The sequence below is a fragment of the Centropristis striata genome, chromosome 3 (assembly GCF_030273125.1).
Source record: "Centropristis striata isolate RG_2023a ecotype Rhode Island chromosome 3, C.striata_1.0, whole genome shotgun sequence".
NCBI lineage: Eukaryota > Metazoa > Chordata > Actinopteri > Perciformes > Serranidae > Centropristis > Centropristis striata.
In genome coordinates this window covers 32110376-32130400 of record NC_081519.1, presented here as the reverse complement: position 1 = coordinate 32130400, position 20025 = coordinate 32110376, and the positions used below count along the sequence as shown (strand labels likewise).

The window sequence follows — 20025 nt, the reverse complement described above, 5'->3', positions numbered from 1 at the left end:
ACCTGAGCTCAGTCTGTGTTATATTGCAAGAATCTACTTCCTATGTGTGAGACTTCAGTGAATATAAAATCATTTGCATGTTTTGTTTTGCCTCCAGTAGGGCTATCTCAAATATTATAGCACCTCCTCCTACAAGCCTGTCTATTACCTTGTAAAGTGAAACATTTTCACTCAAATTTTCTTCGCAGAGAAGAAATTCGATTTTTAACAAAGTATTTCACTGCCCTCCAGTCTCGATTCTTCAGGGCTTCAGGTTCTGCAGTGATGCAGCGCTGACAGTCCTCCTTCCCTGGGACTTGGTTCATCAGAATTGATTTCTTTAAATGACGTTCTACTGCAGCACATTCTTCTGTTGTCCAGGTTCTTTTAACAACAGTTTGTTTACCTAAATGGGCAAAAAAAGGAAAAGTTACAGAGTTATAAGAACTTTAACTTGTAACTACAATGAACATGAATGTCTCATTTGAAACATCAAGTGATTTATTGCACGTATTGGCTAAGAAGATTTGTGTGGTTTCTGCCTCTCTCTCTCCAACAGGCAATGTTTCTAGAGTCTCTGTCACACCTCTGTGTCATGATTGGTCAAAATCTAAAAGCCTGGTTGATAATCTATTAGTTTTCTTCCCTCACAAAACTTGAAATAAAAAAAGAAAGAAAAATGTGGTGGTGAAATAGGAACGTGATTGAAGACAGTCGCAATGTGTTCAAATGCCTGTTAGAGCTCTTTGCATTACATGATCAACAATATGTTTCAGACATGCCACAAACCCAAACAAAGTTAGCAACCAAAGTAAAACAGGGCTACAACACACAAGAAGCTTTGGAGTTTCTGTCTACAAATGTATTGATGGACAGGCTGAGGAAAACACGTCAGAAAACAGCATCAGAAACGTGGTGAAGTGAGGAGTAGCTACAGCTGGGCTGATCATTTTCAAGACCAGTAAGTCCCTGTTTGTTGTTATGCAGTTTGAATATTACAAGATGTTTGCTTATTTCTGTAAAACACAGCATAAAGCTTGATTGTTGAGTTTTATTCTCAAAGTTTGTGCCTGTATGTGTGTTTGTGAATATGAGATAGAATGACAAAATGACAGAAGAAATGAAAGCAATAAATGAAATAATGAAGTTACGTGGACATACCCTGTCAATCGATCGATAGATCAGGTCAACAGTAAAAAACAAAATATATAAGAAAATAGCCATGTATACATAAAGATTATAAATTAAAAAAAATATAAAATAACAAAGTACTATACTGATATTATAGAAATAAGCTACGCCAGTCGCAGTAGTGTAACACTGTGCAAAATATCAATATAAGTAGACATAAATTATATATACGGAGTGGTGAGAAATGTGGTAGAGTGTTATTGAGACAGATGTGCAAAATAGCTTACAAATGTGCAATTAGCCATGACCAGCAGTGCAATAGGGAAAATGGTTGGACCAGAAGTAGGGATGTGCACGATTAGTCGACTATACGATTAAACTTCCCCTCCCTCACTAGTCGGCACCAGAATTACTAGTCGTGTAAATTATTTATCAATACTTGATTCATGCACAATGTCAGTTATCGGTCGCCTCTAAGATTTCATGCAGCTACCCGCCACTAGTCGGGGCTGCGGCAGCGGCACTGTCAGACAGTGCCGCTGCCGCAGCCTCTATCATTGAGTGAGCTGCTCTAATGTTTTATACATTAATGTGTTTGGTTTGTATTGCATATTTAGCACTGATAGTGCACATTTCAGCTGCATTTAAAGTCCGATTTGGCGATTGTTGACTGTGATTAATGGCTTCAAATGGCTCTTAATACGCACAGTATTTTTTTTCCGACAGTGTTTAACATTTTAAATTAATAAATTCTGCTCAATTTTAACTGCTTTTTGACTGTTTTCTTAGTGTTAGACTAGTCGACTAGTCTAAATTAAATTTTGCGTTTAATCGACAGCGAAATTAGTCGCCAGGAACATCCCTAACCAGAACTATAAAGAACTCACTGTGGAGAGTTCGGAGTGCTGTCTGTCAGACAGAGGTGAGGTATTGTATAGTGTTATTGCTTGGGGGAGGAAATATTTCCTGTACCAGTCCTTATGACAGCGAAGCTCTCTCAGTCTGTTGGGATTATTTCACGGATATGTAGTGGTTTACATTTTTACACATCGTGATTGCTTCGTGGATCTTTAAGTTAGACGACAGGCGGTCATGCTTGAGAGGGACAGACAGCGCAAGTGTTAACTGCGCCACGGGGGAAAGGACACACAGTTAATAATGGTGACGCATGGCGAATTTACAAGGAAAAAAAAACACTTGAAATTATTCTTCAAAGTGACAATGATGAAGATGAGGAGCAGTGAGGGGCAGAAAGCGACGATCAGACAGATGAGAGAGGATTTGAGGAGGACAGATTTGATCCATCTGAAGAGTAAGTGGCCTGTATTTATTTACTGTATACATAATATGAAGGACAGTGTCACCGGAGAGATGAACGCTAGATTCGGTGAAAGAAACAGCCAGCTGGTTCAGGCAATGTGTGCCCTTGACCCTGGAAATCCTAACTTTCTGGATGAACAGGGGGTGAGACCACTGCTGGAGCTCACCAACACCACTTTGGTGGAGTCAGAGTTCACTGTTGCCCAACAATTTTTGCAGACTGAAATGACCCAATCCACTGAAGCTAGATGGACCCCTGCTATCATCCTGCAGCACTACTCTGGGCCTCTCACTGCCATGCCCAGTGTGCTTGCTGCATTGAGGCATGGAGTGACTTTCGGCGCATCCGCAGCGACATGCGAGAACACGTTTTCAACGCTGATCAATGTCTTTCGTCAGCACAGAAGAGGCATGCTACAACCGCGAAAAGCACACTTGATCCAGCTGGTGTTTGAAAGAGATCTGACAAGACGATTTTGGGAGGAAGACGGGAAGGGTCGCTTGCTCAGAAAGTTCTGTACAAAAACAAGGAGGCTGCAACTGTACTGAGGAAAGGTAGGAGATACAGTTTATCTGGTTTATTTTTCTATGTTCTATGAGCTCTGGAAAAGACATCGCCTCCGAGACATAGAATGTGTAATATAGAAGAGAAACACACATTTCAGGGCCGCTGTCTTGTATCATCACAGACATTTCCTATGATTTCATTTCCTTACGGAAAAGGAAATCACAGGAAATGTCTATAGAGGAGAGATGGACAATATCTGACAGAAAAAGGCCTATAGCTGTTAGAATGTGCCCCCACACACCACCACCACCTCTGATGTAAAGGGTAATATAAAGGGCTGAAAATCACATCGCCTTTTTTCATGTGTCGGGCATTTGGAGTGCTATATCAGGAATTTGAAGGCGTGCACACCCCCCCAAAAAGTTTGCAAACCGCCATTCTGTCACACACATCAATCGCCACTGTGTGGCACTGCCCATGGTTCTGAAATGGAGCGGAGCGGTGGAGGAGAGATTGACAGAACACAATGGTTCAGCCTTGCTTACTTTTTGTGCGTGTATTGTAAATAGTACTTTCAGCACTAACTATTTGTCTCTATTGTATTAATTTACAGAAAGAATCGACAAGCAGGGCCAGGGAGGTGAAGCTGCTCGACGAGAGAGGGAAAGAGAGCATGCTTTGTCATGAGCGGCAGACCATGTTCTGTTTTGGTTTTTTGATTTTTGTTGTTCAGACATAGGCCTAGTTATCCCACAACCCACCACAATTCTCTGAGCTTTAAATATGAATATTTAGGTCTATCTCCCCTCCTTAGCCCTAAAACCTTGATCATGTCATTAGAAAGCCATGAAGCCTGTGACGCCATGATGCAGAGACCAAAGCTGTAAGCTTGTCTTGCATATTATATGTCACACAGCCAAATAACATGCCGTGTTCTTAACGTACCTCTCTTTTTTGAAAACCTCCTCTGGTTTTCTGTAGAGGTCCTCTCTTGTAGGGATGCGGTGCTGTCCTCGTCTTCTGATTCCTGAGCTTCTGGTATACTGGCATCTGGTCAGAGAAAAAAGTTTAAACAGAAAAACGAGACAGCTATAGACTAAAATATGAATATGAAGTAGCTCTTGGTAAGCTGGCTGCATTTTTGTTTGTCATGCATACCTAATTTTGTCATTGCAACAACTATAAAATTGTAATAAAGATTGTATATAATTTGTACATGGTGCCTGCGTTTTTAACAGAAAAATGGGCAGAATTTGTCCATGAACCTGCCTGATTCTTCAACAACCCAGTGTGATTTGGAGCAACAAGTGCTAAACTGAAACCCTTGAACAAGATTGTGAGGACTATAAACAAGATAATCAAGGCAGAGACAGACAAGCCTCTGCAGCCTTCACAAGAGACTTACAGGAAGACCTCAAAAATTGCAGTAGGAAACACATGATAATACAACACATGAATACATTTAAGAGGCTGACCTCTCTTTTTAGCAAACTTCCTCCTCTGGTTTTTGGCAAGGGGGCTTTCTTGTGATGGTGTGGTGATGGTCTCATCTTCTGAACCCTGATCTTCTGCCATACTTGCATCTGAAAAAAGAAAATAGTTTAAATAAATAAACAAGATAGTACTAGCATTCCAGAAACTGACTGCATTTGATCCTTTTCTTTCTGATAATTTAGTATATAATGTGAATCTAAGGTGACAGAGAAAGTTGTGCATACTGTTCTAATTTGACAGATTAAATCATAGCAGATACAATTTTTTTTTGAGTCTATAAAGTCACAGAATATTTGAAAGCTTTAAATGTTGTGTGATAAGATATCGTCACTTTTCCCTATTTCCAAATATGCAATGGCAATAATTTACGTAGGGGAACCTTTTGCTGCTGTCATTGTACAGCCAAAGAAGATTTAGACCCAAATATTCAAATCCAATGACTGATAATTCAGAACCAGTGTCAAAATGCTTCAAACATACCTTCGATATCCTCTTGTGAACAATCTTCAATTTCAACAGCCTCTGAAATGTGATTTGACAAAATACTGTATGAATGAGCTGGACAGCTGAAAGTGTAGTGATCTACCTCTGACAATCAAGAGTACAACAAGGGGAACATAAATAGCTAGACTGATTAAATAGTTGAATTGAATTGTACTGTTAGTCAAACTCCATTAAAATATATGTAAATAAATAAAAATATATATGACTAAGTACCATTTGGATCAATGTGAATTTCATCCAGGCTCTTTCCTTTGTACTTTCCTAGCTTTCCCTGCTCCAATGCCAGGAGGACTTTGCTTATTTTGGCAAGCTGGAGGGTCCCCTCTGGAAGGCGGTAGTGTTTTCTGTGTACATCTATGTTATGGCCAAGGAAGTCTGCCAACTGGTCAAGTTCTGTGTTCTTCAGATTTAGAACAGTGGAGAGCGTTGCAATGTGTTTCCTGAGTTTTGTTGAGGTCAGAGCTCTGGGATTTTTGATGCCACTGCATTGATGCACTAACTGTCTTATGCAGTCAGAACCCCTGAGGTGATGGACAGAATGAGGCAATGCAAACAAGAAACCATTTTCAGTCAGTACCCCACATTCTTCTCGCCTCTCGACCAGAGTATCAAGACATTCCTTCATGAGTGGAGTGAGGAGAACAGGAACTTTCCTTCCTCTCTTTCCAACGACGGTTATCCGGACAAAATGTTTGCAAAGCTTCTGCTCAAGTTCTGTCAGGGCCAAGTTAACGTCTTCATGCGTTTCTGATAGGTCTCTTGACAAGTACACAGACAAAGACATTTTGGATACCTCTCCTTCTCTACGGCGGTTGAAGAGGATAACTTGTGCCAGGGTCACTTTAGCCAGGTCTTTCCAGTTTGAGGGGGAAGCATCTTCTTTCAGGGCATCTAAGTGTTGCTGTTGTTTTTCAGACATCTGGGAATTAAGACTTTGGACATCCTGCGTGAATGGTAGGAGTTGTGGGGAATTCCACTTGGACTGGTTGAGCTGAATCAGTGCTTGGCTTGCAATGTCAAATTTCCAGCTTTCTTGGTATAGCTGTGCAAATTCCTCAGCATCTTGGACTGTTCCTTTATCTCTTGCCTTCAATCCTTCAGATTTCTTAAACATAGCCAAAGCATGCAAGCTGTGTCCAACTTTGCGAGCCAGTGATGGACATTTATATTTGCCCGTTTCATCACTGAATCCAGCTAAGCATCTTGCAGCAGTGACAACATGAGAATACTTTTCAGGTTTTATAAGTTCTTCTATAGTGTTCACTGGTGCAACTTTTTTTGCTGCCAGCATCAGCCTGCCAAGTTCCCTCAGCTTTTGTCGAATGTACTGGTGTTGGCTGATTACCCTTTCGTTCTTCTTAAACAGTCTGTAGCCGTACTCCAGAAGGTAGCGGTCTTTCTTTACAGCAATGGCAATCTTGTCTTGATTCATATTATTCAAGAACTTCCAGTATGCATCACTAAATCCAGGAGGAGCTGGTTCGGCAAAGGCACACAATGTCTGTGCCCTTGTTTTACCTTGTCCCTTGTCCATTGTCTTGTCCTGAGGGTTGAGCTTGCAAAACTGAAAATGGCGCCACATGACTCTTTTTTTAAACAGTCCGTAGCAGTACACACAATGTAGAAATTTTTGTCCCTCAGTCTTTTCCTTTGGCTGCCTGAATGGGATCAGCTTTCCTTTCTGGCTCTCCAAAACGTCTCTGTTATGTTCAAAATTTCCTTTGTTTCTGATTAAATCTAAGTGCAGTCGTCTTTCTTTTGAGTTTTTTTGAAAACTGAATGCTTTTGAAACATCTATTTCATCACTGTGCATACGTAACAAATGTTTTGACATTTTTTGAACTATCTTTTTACAATAAAAGCAGTGATGCTTCTTGTTATACAGTCTTGAACCATCCTCCTTCTTCATAGCTGGATTGACAAAGACATCATGCTCATCAATACAAGTTTGCCCCAACGTCTCTTCATTCATACAAGTGCTTTCAGCAGAACCATCGTTTATTTCAAAGCTGCTTTGACTGGAAGACTCAAATTGACTCAGACTGGAGGACTTGGACTGACTCAGACTGGAGGACTTGGAGGACTTGGACTGACTCAGACTGGAGGACTTGGAGGACTTGGACTGACTCAGACTGGAGGACTTAGACTGACTGGAGGACTTGGACTGACTCAGACTGGAGGACTTGGAGGACTTGGACTGACTCAGACTGGAGGACTTGGAGGACTTGGACTGACTCAGACTGGAGGACTTAGACTGACTGGAGGACTTGGACTGACTCAGACTGGAGGACTTGGACTGACTCAGACTGGAGGACTTGGAGGACTTGGACTGACTGGAGGACTTGGACTGACTCAGACTGGAGGACTTGGACTGACTCAGACTGGAGGACTTGGAGGACTTGGACTGACTCAGACTGGAGGACTTGGACTGACTTAGACAGGAGGACTTGGACTGACTCCGACAGGAGGACTTGGAGGACTTGGACTGACTCAGACAGGAGGACTTGGACCGACTCAGACTGGAGGACTTGGAGGACTTGGACTGACTCAGACTGGAGGACTTGGACTGACTCAGACAGGAGGACTTGGACTGACTCAGACAGGAGGACTTGGAGGACTTGGACTGACTCAGACTGGAGGACTTGGGCCTATCCTTAGTATTTACCATGGGTATTTCCAAGCTGCACTCACTGTCTGTGCTCTCTTCCATTAGACCTGGATTATACTCCTCTCCACTATCTTGATCTACACTTGAGGCATCTGATCCTGCAATAATTCCTTGCATCTTGAGAAGATAAAGAAAAACCTAAATTAATAACTCAAGTTCCTCTTCCCTTATACTAAATATGATTAAAATGCATAGCAGTCTAGGCAGTTTAATACATGTTAAAATTACGTGCATTTAGAGTGGTATGAGAAAAATTTGGGGTGCTTTCAGTCTAGTAAAATCACATGTTAAGAGAAATACTGTTAAGTTACATCAGACTAAGGAAGCCAAATTTACAAGATCAACAGACAGGCTCATTGATGATAGTGATGACTGAATCATCTATATGCATGTCTAGAATTTAAGTGGGGGGGGACAACCCTCAAAGTGATTACTCAGAAAAAGTAGTTACAAGACTTACAGGACGGAAGCAGCTTCTCCTTCGCCTTTGTGAAGACATCTCAGACTTAGACCAAGTAGATGGATCCTCTGCACTGTCATCACTTGAATGATAGAGGGCATCAGAATAATCTGGTACGTTTTTCATCTGTAAAAAGAGTGTGTGGTCATCCTTTTTCAGAAACCATCAAAATGAATAACAGTTGACAGATTTAGAGGGGAAAGGTCTGTCACTTAGTTAGTGGCATTTAAAGTGCCAGAGTCATACCTGAATGATTTTTGTCCACAGCTTTGGAAGAACTTCAATGTCTGATTGCTCAGTGGAATCATCCTTTGTGGAATCCTCAAAATCGGTTTCTTCCACAATACTCTCATCTGAATCACTGACAGGTTGACAGAAATCTTCTAATGTATGCATCTACAAAGAGAGTTGTGTCAGGTGAAGGTTATCTCGTTTTGTTTATACTCTAGTTATGTCACAAAAATGGACTAAATATATCCCAATTTGTTTGTCAAATGTTGAGGTTTTGCAGAAATATACAGAAATGTTTTAGAAAATATGAATGAAAGCAAGAAAGATATTTACAACTAAAATGGCAGCACCAACAAAAAAACAACAACACCAAGAGCAAAAGACATGTAATCATGACTATCTGACAAGTTATATGTATGTCTGACAGAGTAGTTTGTTATTGCTCTGTATCATCTCTTAAAGGTTAACATCTTCTAAACTGAATACCTCTTTTACTGACAGGCTTTCAGGATGCTAACAGTCTCCACTCACTCTTTGTAAAGCCATCTCAGACTTGGACTGAGCTGAAGGGCCCTCTGTACTGTCATCACTGTCGTAGAGGGCATCAGAAAAATCTGGAACTTTTTTCATCTGCAGAGTGTTATGTTATGGCGTGGTTATACATTTTAGTTTACATTTATCAAAATCAATTACAGAGAACAGATTACAGGGGTAAATGACTGATCAATAAATTATTGATATTTAAAGTGTCAGGGGCATACCCAAATGCTTTTCGTCCTTCTCAACTTTGGAACACCTTCATCACAGCGTGGAGCCAATGGCTGATCATTTAAACAATCCTCATCGGTTCCATCAGTGTCAGAATAATCCACCAGGCATGATCCTCTGATAGCAAATTCCTAAACATCATTAAAGACAAAATAATCAGAGAGGTTGAGCATACCATCTCATATAGACACTGTGGTGCAGTTACCACAAGCAGACTGTACATTTTTCACTATCAGTGCTAGGCTGTTAGCATCAGTGTTTGTGATAAGCAGTTATTTGTTATGAGGCTCAGGTAATTAGAAAAGAGAAAAACTTTTTTTTCACTCATGTTTAGTTGTTGGGTGAAGCTATTTATTGTCAAACAACTGTGTTTTAAATTGTTTTAAATCATAATGACAACAGAAACTACCCAAATGACCCTGATCAAATATTTACATACTATGGAGATTTTGGCCTGATAATGAGCACATAAGTTGACACAAACGGGTTTGAATGGCTACTAAAGGTAACCATCCTCACCTGTGATCTGTTTGCTTGTAATCAGTGTGTGTGTACAAAAAGTCAGTGAGTTTCTGGACTCCTTACTAGGCCTGGGACGATAACAAATTTTGCTGGACGATATATTGTCCCACAAATTATTGCCGATAAACGATATTATTGTCAACATGATAATATATCATAATAATGCACACCCTTTCAAATACAATACACTTTTATTTCTCAGTGTTTTTCACCATTGTAATTGTAATTTTAAGAACGTTTAAATATCCTAAATAAATAAAACAAACATTTTTTTTTTTTTTTAAAGGGCAGCATTTATTTTGCGATGTAGCAAACTCCACTTTCTGTGAGCGCACAGCGTTTATATTTACTTTGTCGACCAGTGTTGACTGTCGGGACGAAGGCTCTGCATCTCCAGGTGCAGTTTTTTTCCCCAGCTGGGAAAACTGGGTCGGGTGGTTCTGCTTTAGATGGGCATGCAAGTTTGTTGTGGTGGCTTTTTTTGTTGCCACCACTTTTGAACAAATTCGGCATTCTGCTTTTATTTATTTTACTACTTTTAACTGCGTCTTTTATTTTATTTTACTATGTTTATCTGTTTGATTGTATTGTTTTATTTATGGCATCATTTTAGATTTATACACTTATTATTTATTGCTGATTGGTATATGGAATTGTTTGTTTATTGTTGATTTTATGTACAGCACTTTGGAGACGTTTGTGTTGTTTAAATGTGCTCTACAAATAAAGGGGATTGGATTTATACAGGCTCGTCCGTGTGTTGATGGGCTCACCTTTTTCATTCGGTTTGAAACCGACATATTCCCACACCGGGGCTGTGGCATTGGGCTTTGCAATCATCTTTTTTCCTCGCGTTGCTCCGCACGAGGCTCACCTGCTGCACTCTGTGTGTAGCCAATGCTAGCGGCCCAGCCTTCCCCACAGAGACAAAGAGACTGGATGACTGACAGGAGGGTTCACTCCGCTCATTCTGCTATGGAACAAAAGCGCCCAGGTGCTGAGATCCAGCACAGAGTGAACCCTCTTGTCATCCAGCCTGCTTGGAGGCAACAGACGAGGAAAACAAACACGCATGCGCATGGCGATATATCGAGGGCGGCAAAATTATTGAGTTCATTTAATTTATCGTGCGATTAATTGATTTATTGATTATCGGCCCAGGCCTACTCCTTACAGACCCTTGCATTTTTCATCCAGTGCTGCACTGATGTTTCTGGATTCTGAGTCATGGGGAAAGCAAAATAACTGTCAAAGGATCTGTGGGAAAAGTTAAATGAACTGTATAAAAAAGGAAAGGGATATAAAAAAGATATCCAAGGAGTTGAGAATGCCAATCAGCAGTGTTCAAATTCTAATTAAGAAGTGGAAAATGCCAGGGTATGTAAACTTATGAGCACAACTGTACATATGAACATTGGGGGCAGGACTATGGGGCAGTATGGCCCCATCTGATTGGCCAAATACAATGTCATGCAGAGGGTGAATTCATCACACAGATATTACAAAAATATTACGGTTTAAGCAGTTGTTTGCGATATGGATATTGCATATGTTGATATTGCAATGACGATAAATTTGCAATATATTGTGCAGCACTACTGATAAGATTAAAACTTTTGGGCAAGTACAACTATTTTTATGAGGAGTCTCATAAACTTCCAACATCAGAAAAGAGGCTGAACAGTTCTTTTTCTAAAAAGTTTTCTTGTGTGTAAAATAAGTACAGGAAAACCCAAAGGATACTTGATACTTTGGAAGTGAAAGGTGTCATCCATTGAGGAGAAAAAAAAAACAGAAAGGGGGATCCACACAACGGGCCCCACGAGGGTCACTCTTAGAAGTCTCCCTATCTTAACATCCCAACAGAGGCCTAAAAAGGGATCTCACTTCAAAATATTTTCTTCATCATGCAGCAGCTCAGAAAGTGCATTATTGTTATTGTAAATACTTAAGTTTGGATGCAGAGAAGTGTTGTCCTGTAGGTTAACAATCACTTATAGAAGGGTCCATACGGAGGGCCCCAGTAAGGACATGAACTGAAACTTGGTGTGTGTGTGTGTGTGGAAGAGAAAAGTTGGAAAACCCTTTTGAAGGAAGGGTATCTAACAGGGCCCCATTAAGACATGACCTGCACCTCGTGTGTGTGAAACCAGTAAGCTAAATGGAGATCAAATAGAAACTAATGTGTCAAGTTATCAGTGCACTTTATGAAGAACTCAATCACATTCATTCTTTCCATTACCTTTGGGGCATCATCTTCACCAGCATCATCATCATCTTCACCATAAACCTTGGAGGACAGATCAACAGCGATCTCTTCTTCTGCTGCTGGAGCCTGCTTGGATGTCACGTAGTGTTTAGACATAAAAGAAGAAGACAGTCAGCTCTGACAGGAAGCATGAGTTGGGAAATACTTATAGATCATAAAGGTATTATAATCCAGGGCCCCACGAGGGTCACTCTTAGAAGTCTCCCTATCTTAACATCCCAACAGAGGCCAAAAAAGGGATCTCACTTCAAAATATTTTCTTCATCATGCAGCAGCTCAGAAAGTGCATTATTGTTATTGTAAATACTTAAGTTTGGATGCAGAGAAGTGTTGTCCTGTAGGTTAACAATCACTTATAGAAGGGTCCATACGGAGGGCCCCAGTAAGGACATGAACTGAAACTTGGTGTGTGTGTGTGGAAGAGAAAAGTTGGAAAACCCTTTTGAAGGAAGAGTATCTAACAGGGCCCCATTAAGACATGACCTGCACCTTGTGTGTGTGAAACCAGTTAGCTAAATGGAGATCAAATAGAAACTAATGTGTCAAGTTATCAGTGCACTTTATGAAGAACTCAATCACATTCATTCTTTCCATTACCTTTGGGGCATCATCTTCACCAGCATCATCATCATCTTCACCATAAACCTTGGAGGACAGATCAAGAGCCATCTCTTCTTCTGCTGCTGGAGCCTGCTTGGATGTCACGTAGTGTTTAGACATAAAAGAAGAAGACAGTCAGCTCTGACAGGAAGCATGAGTTGGGGAAATACTTATAGATCATAAAGGTATTATAATCCAGGGCCCCACGAGGGTCACTCTTAGAAGTCTCCCTATCTTAACATCCCAACAGAGGCCTAAAAAGGGATCTCACTTCAAAATATTTTCTTCATCATGCAGCAGCTCAGAAAGTGCATTATTGTTATTGTAAATACTTAAGTTTGGATGCAGAGAAGTGTTGTCCTGTAGGTTAACAATCACTTATAGAAGGGTCCATACGGAGGGCCCCAGTAAGGACATGAACTGAAACTTGGTGTGTGTGTGTGGAAGAGAAAAGTTGGAAAACCCTTTTGAAGGAAGAGTATCTAACAGGGCCCCATTAAGACATGACCTGCACCTCGTGTGTGTGAAACCAGTTAGCTAAATGGAGATCAAATAGAAACTAATGTGTCAAGTTATCAGTGCACTTTATGAAGAACTCAATCACATTCATTTTTTCCATTACCTTTGGGGCATCATCTTCACCAGCATCATCATCATCATCTTCACCATAAACCTTGGAGGACAGATCAACAGCCATCTCTTCTTCTGCTGCTGGAGCCTGCTTGGATGTCACGTAGTGTTTAGACATAAAAGAAGAAGACAGTCAGCTCTGACAGGAAGCATGAGTTGGGAAATACTTATAGATCATAAAGGTATTATAATCCAGGGCCCCACGAGGGTCACTCTTAGAAGTCTCCCTATCTTAACATCCCAACAGAGGCCTAAAAAGAGATCTCACTTCAAAATATTTTCTTCATCATGCAGCAGCTCAGAAAGTGCATTATTGTTATTGTAAATACTTAAGTTTGGATGCAGAGAAGTGTTGTCCTGTAGGTTAACAATCACTTATAGAAGGGTCCATACGGAGGGCCCCAGTAAGGACATGAACTGAAACTTGGTGTGTGTGTGTGGAAGAGAAAAGTTGGAAAACCCTTTTGAAGGAAGAGTATCTAACAGGGCCCCATTAAGACATGACCTGCACCTCGTGTGTGTGAAACCAGTTAGCTAAATGGAGATCAAATAGAAACTAATGTGTCAAGTTATCAGTGCACTTTATGAAGAACTCAATCACATTCATTCTTTCCATTACCTTTGGGGCATCATCTTCACCAGCATCATCATCATCTTCACCATAAACCTTGGAGGACAGATCAACAGCCATCTCTTCTTCTGCTGCTGGAGCCTGCTTGGATGTCACGTAGTGTTTAGACATAAAAGAAGAAGACAGTCAGCTCTGACAGGAAGCATGAGTTGGGAAATACTTATAGATCATAAAGGTATTATAATCCAGGGCCCCACGAGGGTCACTCTTAGAAGTCTCCCTATCTTAACATCCCAACAGAGGCCTAAAAAGAGATCTCACTTCAAAATATTTTCTTCATCATGCAGCAGCTCAGAAAGTGCATTATTGTTATTGTAAATACTTAAGTTTGGATGCAGAGAAGTGTTGTCCTGTAGGTTAACAATCACTTATAGAAGGGTCCATACGGAGGGCCCCAGTAAGGACATGAACTGAAACTTGGTGTGTGTGTGTGGAAGAGAAAAGTTAGAAAACCCTTTTGAAGGAAGAGTATCTAACAGGGCCCCATTAAGACATGACCTGAACCTCGTGTGTGTGAAACCAGTTAGCTAAATGGAGATCAAATAGAATCTAATGTGTCAAGTTATCAGTGCACTTTATGAAGAACTCAATCACATTCATTTTTTCCATTACCTTTGGGGCATCATCTTCACCAGCATCATCATCATCATCTTCACCATAAACCTTGGAGGACAGATCAACAGCCATCTCTTCTTCTGCTGCTGGAGCCTGCTTGTCATCCAGTGTTTAGACATAAAAGAAGAAGACAGTCAGCTCTGACAGGAAGCATGAGTTGGGAAATACTTACAGATCACATAAGTTTGCTCACTCTACTACTATGTTTAATTACTATTCATGTCCTCAAAACACCTGACCTAATGATGCCTTTTATATAATAATAATAATAACAATAATAATAATACTAATAATAATAATGACATTTCATTTCAAGTTGTGGGAAATTAAACTAACATCTTTAACAATCATGTAGTGTAACCAATGCATGATCATCATCACCTTTTGACGCCATGGCCATTTTGAATCACCATAGTTGTAATCAAGTTCAGTCCCTACTTCGATGTTCCTCACAGCAAACAGACACAAATGGGGCCTGTTGTTCACTATAACCTTTTTCATGACGCAGTTCGGAGATTTGTGGTCGTCGTTCACTAATCTTCCAAGGGAGCCGTCTTCCTTTGATGCATCAATACTAAAAATAAACAAAAACAATACATCAAATACATATAAACTTTCTAAAATATATCTTCATAGTTTTGTTAGAAGAGCCACTTGAGATTTAAAGTACATTAGGTGTGATATTTCACTCATTTGTTCATCAAATATTTAAGCACGTTTCAGGTCTGTTTCAGGGCAGTCAAGAATCCCCTAATTGCTACTAAAAATACATCTCATAAAGGCCTTCTTACCACCACTGGCGTTTCTGCCAATCAAAGTCATACAGAAATGTACTCTGTGTCTCTGAGTAGTTCCTTGATCTGCATTCTTCTGCTGATATGAATTCACCCCTGTACTCCAACACAAAAGAACCTTGCTCGATTGGTTCGGTAGCAAACACTCCTCTTCCTATAATGACACAGAATGAAATAAACTTACATAAAAGTCACACCAAGTTGCCTTAACTTTTCTCATACAGCATTAAAAAAAGTCTGTACTCTTTAGCTCCCATGAGCTGACCCCAGATCAATATGTCATCTCCCTCCTTTGGGAAGACCTGTGAGCTTGATTTAATTCTCTAAATGCTCTGGAACATACTATCTCAAATAAAGAGATGACTTTATCTAGTTATAGGCCAGATTGAATGCATGAATATCATTGTGTACTTTTGTTCTCTGTATAATTGTCATTCTAAAATTGTCTAAAATGTGACATGACTTTTTAAATATGAAGGTTTTCTGTTTAACAGGGACCATCATGTGACAACTACATGAGCTACAAGCCTGTACTCTGGTTCTCCGTTTGTGTAACTACTTCTATGCATTAACTTAAATGTTACTATTGAATATGCAAAACAGTTTGACATTTTCATTACAGTCTTCTATTGGTCCAGCACTTACCTTAATAATACTTGAATGTGCTGGACACTTTACATACAGCAGAAATAAAATAAATAACTTTACATTTGTATATTTGATTATACCAGTGTGTACCTGAAACTTCTCTTATGGAAATCAGGCTCATTTATACACACCTACTGTATACCTAAACACATTGGATTTAAACAAGACAGACGATTGAAGCCACTTATTTCTATAAGATATCTTCTGAATGAAGAATGTTAATAATGAATAGTATCTAAAAATGTGTGGCTGTAATTTGCAGCTACTGAAAGCACTAGAGGTCATACCTTTGATATTATTGATAAATCTCACTGCAAACCATGGCTTGTCTCCAGCTGACAGAATATATGAGATTGCATCTTCAACAGGCTTTATCCGGGCCTTCCTTTTGGATGTCATTGCTCTGTGAAAATATTTTTATGACATTAAACAGCTGTGCAGCATGAGAAAACAGATTGCTCATTCACTCCCCAAGAGATGAAGTCTGCTAACCGCTAGCTTCTCTAGTTGCTACTTTAGCAATGACCGCACCATAACAAACAGCGCAGTATACGGATCCACAAGCCACCGATCAAACAGCCACTTATAGCCATAAATAATGCCCAGAACAGCACCAAACGTCATCAACAGTACAAACAGGGTTCAGGGTTTCAAATCCATGGGCACCACCATCAGTTTGAGACCCACTTTACTGAAGACAAGCTGAAGGAAATGGAGGCTAAAAGTGACAGAGGAAGAGAGCCGGTTGAGTCTAAATGCTGGAGCTGGGGGAATCAAGTGGGCAGTGTGTTGGTCAGTGCCTGTCGGTGGCCTCTGAAACCAGATGTGTGTACTGCCAGTCGGCCTCAGTGTGTGTTGTCAGTGCCTGGACTCCATCATGACACAAAGTTGCTGCATAGCGTATAACTGGAGCAAAGTGGGTGAGTTGTTTTCGTCTCATTTCAATAGAAATCAGGCTAAGCTAACAGATGTTTGATGCCTCGTATTATGTGCTGGGACCCTGTTTGTACTGTTGATGACGCTTGGTGCTGTTCTGAGCATTATTTAAAGCTATAAGTGGCTTTTTGATTGGTGGCTAGTGGATCCGTATACTGCGCTGTTTGTTATGGTGCGGCCATTGCTAACCCTAGATGGTACCACATTGGCATATGGCAACAAACCCATTTTAAGCCTTCTACATAAAGACGATGCATCCCCAGTTATGATGCAATGCATTAAAAGAGGGGTGGGATTCAAATTAAACTAATAGCATTGTTTAAATTTGTCACTTGAATTTCTGGAGGCCGTTTTGAACCCCTTTTCTGTAGATGTTTTCACAGGGAGGAACCTCGCCATTTGACTCCTCAAAAAACATCAAAAAAAGTGTTTTAATGACATTTTTCAACAGGGAAAAAAATATATACTCCGTGATAAGTTAGTTAAGTTCATTATTCTGTAGTTTATTGCATTGTACTTGATTATTAAATAATATAAAATGTTAAAAATGTGCACGTTGCCATATGGCAACACCGTACCATTATGAATTGCTAGCCTGGTATGTTGATAACATTTCGTATTTAGTTTTAGGCCCGTTGTTCAAAAGCATGATGTAAACTTTATGGACTCAGGCTCCACAACCATGTAGAATCATTTAGGTATTTTTTCAGGTCCATCAATTTGACAGATACACATTTGACTGTTAGTTGTAGTAATAGCAATTGCATTAGTGTACGATGATTTTCTATAGTCTACTATAATAATGCACTTTGTGAGTCATTTCCGCATTGCATATGATGATATTTGACACATCTTTCTTAGATTTACAGAATGAATGCAACAATATTTTATGGTTCCTCACAGAAGAAAAGTAAATCTAGCCCTCCCAGTAGATGGTAGTGAAGATGAACAAACAGTAAGGCAAAGACAGCCATCAACAATCAAAACAATTACTCATACGGCACAAAAATTCGGATTAAATGATGAAAAAAATTATTTTTAAATAGTTTTTACTTTCAAATGAGATGCATTCTTAACTGTTCAAGCTACTGGGGATTGTTCAGAGTACAAAATGAATTTTTAAATAGATGTTATTACAATTTTAAACAAAACTCTCTTGTTTTCATTACTTTTCACAATAAAAGATTTTTAAAAAATAATATTTTTTAAAAATTTCTCTTGATTATGTTTATTTTTACTATTTTAAGACGACAAAAACACACAAAACATTTTTACCAACTGGGATCATAATGCGTACCATAGAGGGCTAAAGTTACTACAACTAGAGAAGCTCGCGGTTAGCAGACTTCATCTCTAGAGGGGGGTCTAACTCGGTGTTACGGTGCATCGGACCATGGGTTAAAGTTACACCGGAATGTCACTGTGACTGATCTAGCCGAGCCTATCGCAGCTCTTTCTCTGACAAGGCCTGGGCCTCGAACCACAGGTAGCGACCCTGGGCCTGGGCCTCGAACCACAGGTAGCGACCCTGGGCCCAAGCCTCGGGTGACAGGTAGCTTCACTGACCGGGCCCGTGCCTACCGCGAGGCATATAACGTAACCGAACAATTAAGTTTGTTTTTACAATGATTATGTGACGTTTTTGACGACAACAACATGACGTTCCGTGTGCTCATGTCCCCCTTAAAGCCTGCGCTGAACGCTGTTAGCACTTAGCTGTAAGTCACCGGATGATCGCCCTTAGCAACAGTTGCTACCGTACTCCGTATCGCACCTTCCATAAAATAAGTAGCTACGAGACGAGCATTCCCATTGGCAACAACACATTTATGACGTACCTTATCAGACATCTGTTCACCACAGCACATTGAAACTCCTCGCTTGTATTCCACCTCTGTCTTCCACCCAGCGTCTCGAGCTCCGCCGCCTCATGAATATTCGCCAGGTTAATTAGCCATGTGTTCCACCGGATTCCGTCATCGGACGGACGATACTTCCGCTAAAAGCGCTAGCGTCTCCAAAGCTAATGGTTAGCACATGGGTTAGCAGCTAATTAGCCTAAGATAACAGAAACGGTCTTTTATATTGTTATCTGGGGAACAACGCTTTCTACCTATAGCTGTTTTAGCATCTAAAATAAGCAACCTGTTGCTAATTTAAAAAAAAATAAAATTAATTAATAATTTTTTTTTTAATTAACTAATTTTTAAAAATTAGCAACAGGTTGCTAATTTTTTTAAATTAATTAATTAGTTAATTTTAGCAGCTAAGCATCAAATGGCACAGTTTGTATTAATACTAATGTTGTAAGTTTGTTTCTTGTAGTCCCACAAACGTTTTGGAGTCAAAAAATAAATTAAAACAGAAAATAAACTTACCTTAATCATTTGAGGTTCAGTTGTTACAGCATCGGTCTGTGTTGTCAGTATTAGCCGTGTTTACAGTAGCTCTCAAACAAATCCCGTAAAATCCCGCGAGACTATGACGCTTAATAGTCTTGAACATTATTGGCTAATATCACACACACTTCCGGAAGTGTGTGTGTGGCTGCAATGGCATCCTCCCACCTCCAGGGGGGCAGAGAGCACACACACTTCACACACACATTTCCACTCTTGGTCACTTCCTGGACAAAGTGAGAAAAAAGCATGAGGAGCATCAGGGTAGGCTCCTGATGCACGCTAAAGCACTAAACGTTGTGGGGCCCAGCAAAATGGCCCCATATGGATTTGTGGCCCCATACCGCTGGTGGGCTACAGGTGGTATGGCCTCACAAAGTAATATTTACAAGTGCACACACACACACACACACACACACACAATCTTGTACTTCTATCTTTGTGAGGACCCTCATTGTAACAGTGAATTCCCTACCAAGGTTATAATAGTTTTGGATTTTTCATTAGTTTTAGTTTTAATTTTGTTATGATTTTTTGTTTTCTAATTCAGTTGGTTTTAATGAGTTTTTAGAGTGAGTTTTAGTTTAAGAGCTAGTTTTAGTTTAGTTTTTTTCTTTAAATGCTTTAGTTTTAGTTTATTTTTTTTATGAGTTATTTAGTTTTTTGTAATGGGGTATTTGTTGGGTGGGAGATTAAAAGAGGTCACAGTAAAGTTTGCCTTTATTTCCATTGTCTGATCCATCTTCATTATGTCGATGAAGGACATTTTCACTATAATTTTAGTTAGTTTTGTAACCACACAATACAGTTTCAGTTAATTATCATTTTTTTGTAACCTTTAACCCTTAAAACAAAGTGTGAAATCTCCAAAAAGCCTTTAAAGAAGTGAGGACCGGCCGAAATGTCCTCACTCTGTTG

General features: G+C 39.9%; 2 protein-coding genes across 2 annotated transcripts in view; one reads left to right on the top strand and one right to left on the bottom strand.

Annotated features, from left to right (window-relative positions):
* Positions 1-20025, top strand: part of cntn2 (contactin 2) — an 84429-nt gene that overhangs the window by 35956 nt on the left and 28448 nt on the right. The window lies entirely within an intron of this gene.
* On the bottom strand, positions 184-19502 carry LOC131964402 (uncharacterized). Its single transcript, XM_059328421.1, has 13 exons — positions 19087-19502; positions 16060-16175; positions 15122-15278; positions 14712-14904; positions 13704-14423; positions 9057-9194; positions 8827-8925; positions 8311-8460; positions 8065-8190; positions 4913-4954; positions 4414-4521; positions 3884-3988; positions 184-385 (listed from the first exon to the last, which is right to left on the bottom strand). Exons 5-13 carry the CDS (start codon positions 13824-13826, stop codon positions 332-334), a joined length of 945 nt encoding a protein of 314 aa, XP_059184404.1. The 5' UTR covers positions 13827-14423; positions 14712-14904; positions 15122-15278; positions 16060-16175; positions 19087-19502; the 3' UTR covers positions 184-331.

What these genes read in the sequence shown, in the direction of transcription:
- LOC131964402 (XM_059328421.1), bottom strand. Translation starts at nt 13,826, where the DNA reads ATGTCTAAACACTACGTGACATCCAAGCAGGCTCCAGCAGCAGAAGAA. An exon ending in CTGAGATGGCTTTACAAAGA is followed by an intron (nt 8,461 to 8,826) that starts GTGAGTGGAGAC and finishes CTCTCTTTGTAG; the next exon opens with ATGCATACATTAGAAGATTT. An exon ending in TTCACAAGAGGATATCGAAG is followed by an intron (nt 4,522 to 4,912) that starts GTATGTTTGAAG and finishes TTCTTTTTTCAG; the next exon opens with ATGCAAGTATGGCAGAAGAT.